Genomic DNA, 3,594 nt, shown 5'->3' on the forward strand with positions numbered 1-3,594 from the left:
AGGAGGAGGAGGAGGAGGAGGAAAGAGGAGGAGGACGACGAGGAGGACGAGGACGAGGAGGAGGAGGAGAAGGAGGAGGAGGAGATGAATTTAAAATCGAACTCACAACATCAAACAAGTTCCACCACAGTTAGATAATGAATTCCTTTCAGTGGGTTTCACTTGGTCTCCATTTCCACATGTACCAAGTATTATTCCAAGAAATTGAAAGAAAGGTATGAGAACAGTAAGGCACCCAAAAGGGATAATAACTGCCATCCTGTAAATAAAAAATCACATAAAATGAATGTCATTTATCTAACTGTATACATTTATTGTTATTGATTCTAAAGAGAAATAACCCTTATTCAATCTAATCGTTTGTATTACCATCCTTGTTTTTGACGTCATTAGTGCCAACCTTGCCTTTTCCTTAGAAAACCTCAGTGAGGTTAACAGGAGGAACTTGCATGAAGAGTAACTGCTAGTCCATGATATAAACTTTGTCATATCAACACCTAAGGAAAGAGCTTTCCAGGTGAAGAATTTCGTGTTCAACCATAACCGAAAGGGCTGCACATGGACGATTGTCGTCATTCAGCCTAAAGCACTTGATAGTTTTTGACATTACATGATTTATCAGCCATTCTGTTGATTCTTACACGGAAGAAGAAAAATCTATATTCATTGTTGTTGCTATCGATGTTTTCAGTTAACAATTACCACCTCGTCTTTTATTTTTCGGACCCAATTTATCCAAAATGATTCTTTGATGATTTGCGTGAGACTTAGCTGCAATTTCTAACAGATTGAGTGACCATGAAGCAGTGTCCGCCTTCGTTCATTGATGGATATTTGCTGAAAATTAGTTAATTAATCTACATCAACCAAAAGCATTCCAGCCATGGCCAGCCTTTTTTCTGTCGAGCACCGTGTCACCAATGCTACATTTTGCAATGAAGTTTTAGCTATCATCTTTTTTTTTTCTAAAAATGTTTTAGTGAGATCCGAGTGAAATTTAGTTTCTATTTCTAGAAGGCAGAGTGACGAAGAGTGGGGCCCCTTATTGTATAATTGTTAATTACAAGATCCCCTTGCTTTACAGAAATAATTTGTTCCGGAAAATCTGGCCGTAACGTGAAGTCTCGCGATGCGACATTAATTTTCGTATTGATTTTCATGTTATCAATTGAGATTACGTTCCTACAGACTTTTTCGGAAAAAAAAGAAGCACAAAAACATAAGCAACGTGATCAGATGATATAGAAGAAAATAATTTCTAAACATAGTGTAATATAAATGCATAAACAATAGGAATACGTTAGGGAATTAATTTGAATCGTAATATCGCGCGTTCTTACCACAAAAGATATTGACTACTGTTTGAGAGGTGGTAGTGGAATGAGCGTTGCAAGAAGGATAAAGGACAATATTTACTATCTTCATTATCACCAGTATCAGCTGGATGAGTGAAGAAATTATCCAAACTTGTTTGTTATTTATGACACATCATCTCTTTGCACAGTATAGGAACTGAGCTCATTATAAACTCATGTTCTTATGCTACGTTCACCTTTTCTTCCTCTTCCTTTGTTTCTTGGCACTTCTTTTCCCTTGCCTACCCACTCTAGGGTCACGAAGGTCTGCTAGCTGTGAGGCGATTTATGCTACCTCACCACTGACCACAGAACTCCCCAACCACAAACATCATAAATATCCTTATTATTTGATTCCTAGACAATTGCGAAGTTATCTACAATAACATTTTTTTTACTTTCAGTTGTCGCTGGTGAATATCGCCGGGCGGTCAAATAAATGTTCACCCATCAGACGAAATTCGGTTACAGTGGAACTGATTGTACTGACCGACCACGAGCATAGGCCAAGGAAAACCAATCTGCTATATATGGCCCTACATAATTTATCTATGTTGTTTAGTTCCCTTTTTTCATCTTCTCCTCTTCCTTCTGCGTATCCTTCCTCTTGATTCCCCCACCCCCTCTACATAATCTCTACCCCACTTACTCATCCCATATCCACACTTCTACTAATTGCTTTTGTATCCTCCCAATATGAGCCAAAAAACAGGGTCTGAAAGACACAATGTGACAGCACATCTTTGATAAAGTCTGATGAAGTGCCTCTCTAATGTCTAAAACTGAAAACATTACATAAGTGTTTGCGTAAACTGGGGTTACAAACAGAGTTGGTGCAAAAACAACTGAAACTAATTATTACAGATGTGCTAAAGAATTTTCTTTATCTTTTTATCACTCGTGTATATATTGGGTCATCTCATAAATGATGCTGTTCTTTCAATTGCATGAGCTAAATGTCAGAGGACGACAGGATAAACTACCTGCATCTATAAAAGCAGGTGGTAATTTTACCTTGTACTTATCCTTAGCGCAATTTTTGAAGAGTGCAGTTCGATTTTAACAGTTATTTTTTCAAATCTATAATAGAAGTGACAAAAGAGTACATTCTGTATATTTTGCTTTATAAGTTCAGTAAAGGCGACAACGTAACGGTGTGAGGAATATTAATGTAGTATATGGGGATTGGACAATAAGCGTAAGCCAGTGTCAATGGTGGTTCCAGAAATTCCGAGCCGAAAACTACAGCTTAGAAATCGAGCCTCGTCCTAGAAGATCTGTAAAGCTCGACGAAGGAGTCCTGAAAACCCTGGCGGAAGAAAATTTCATCGTAACTGTTGAGGAACTGGCAGAGAAGCTTGGATTTAGTCATGCAATCATTCGACACCTGCGTGCCAGTGGAAAAGGCAGCAAATTGAGTCAATGGGTTCCTCACAAACTTTCTGAATCTAATCGCGCACAGTAACTGAATGTGTGCTCTTCTTTGCTGTCACGTCTCACGAATGAACCTTTTTGGATTGAATACTGACTGGTGACGAGAAATTGGTCCTATATAAAAAATCCCAAGCACAGAAGACAGTGAATAGGGGAAGGAGAAACACCGGAACCCCAGGCTAAAGAAGGTCTTCACCCTCGTAAGGTGTTGTTATCTGTTTGGTAGGATATGAAAGGTTTAGTCTACTTTGAATTTTTAAATCCAAACCAAACGATAAAAAAGACGATCTACTGCGAGTAGCTAGAGCGGCTTAAGTCAGCGCTAGAAGAAAACCAACCATCTTTGGTTTCAAGACGAAAGGTGTTCTTCCATCAGGATAGTGCTTGGCCACATATAGCAAGGATGACATTCCAAAGGCTGGAGCAGTTTGAATTGAAAACGATGCCCCATCCACCATATTCGATGAGCATTGCCTCATTTTTTCCGCAGTTTTCAAAATCATTTGGACAGGAAAAATATGAATTCTGTAGACGAGGTCAGAACAGTACTGGAGGAGTATTTTTCGTCACGGACAAGAGAATTTTGGAAGAGGGGCCTTGCAAGCCTACCAGATAGATGGAAGAGCATAATAGAAAATGAAGGGGAGTATATTTTAGTTTAAAAAAGTACATTATCTTAACTTTCAAAAAACAAGAATTAAAAAAATGTATTATTTATGAGATGACCCAATATATATATATATATATATATATATTGGGTCATCTCATAAATAATACAATATATATATATATATATATACTCTTT

At 37.9% G+C, this 3,594-nt stretch overlaps 1 protein-coding gene across 1 annotated transcript in view; it reads right to left on the reverse strand.

Moving 5' to 3' along the window:
* LOC106869119 (prominin-1-like) overlaps nt 1-3,594 on the reverse strand; it is a 59,611-nt gene that overhangs the window by 19,505 nt on the left and 36,512 nt on the right. Inside the window, exon 8 of the mRNA XM_014914667.2 lies at nt 107-259. Coding sequence (XP_014770153.2) covers nt 107-259 — 153 coding nt within the window. The remainder of the gene's footprint in view (nt 1-106; nt 260-3,594) is intronic.

The sequence above is a fragment of the Octopus bimaculoides genome, chromosome 14 (genome assembly GCF_001194135.2).
Source record: "Octopus bimaculoides isolate UCB-OBI-ISO-001 chromosome 14, ASM119413v2, whole genome shotgun sequence".
Classification (NCBI taxonomy): Eukaryota; Metazoa; Mollusca; class Cephalopoda; order Octopoda; family Octopodidae; genus Octopus; species Octopus bimaculoides.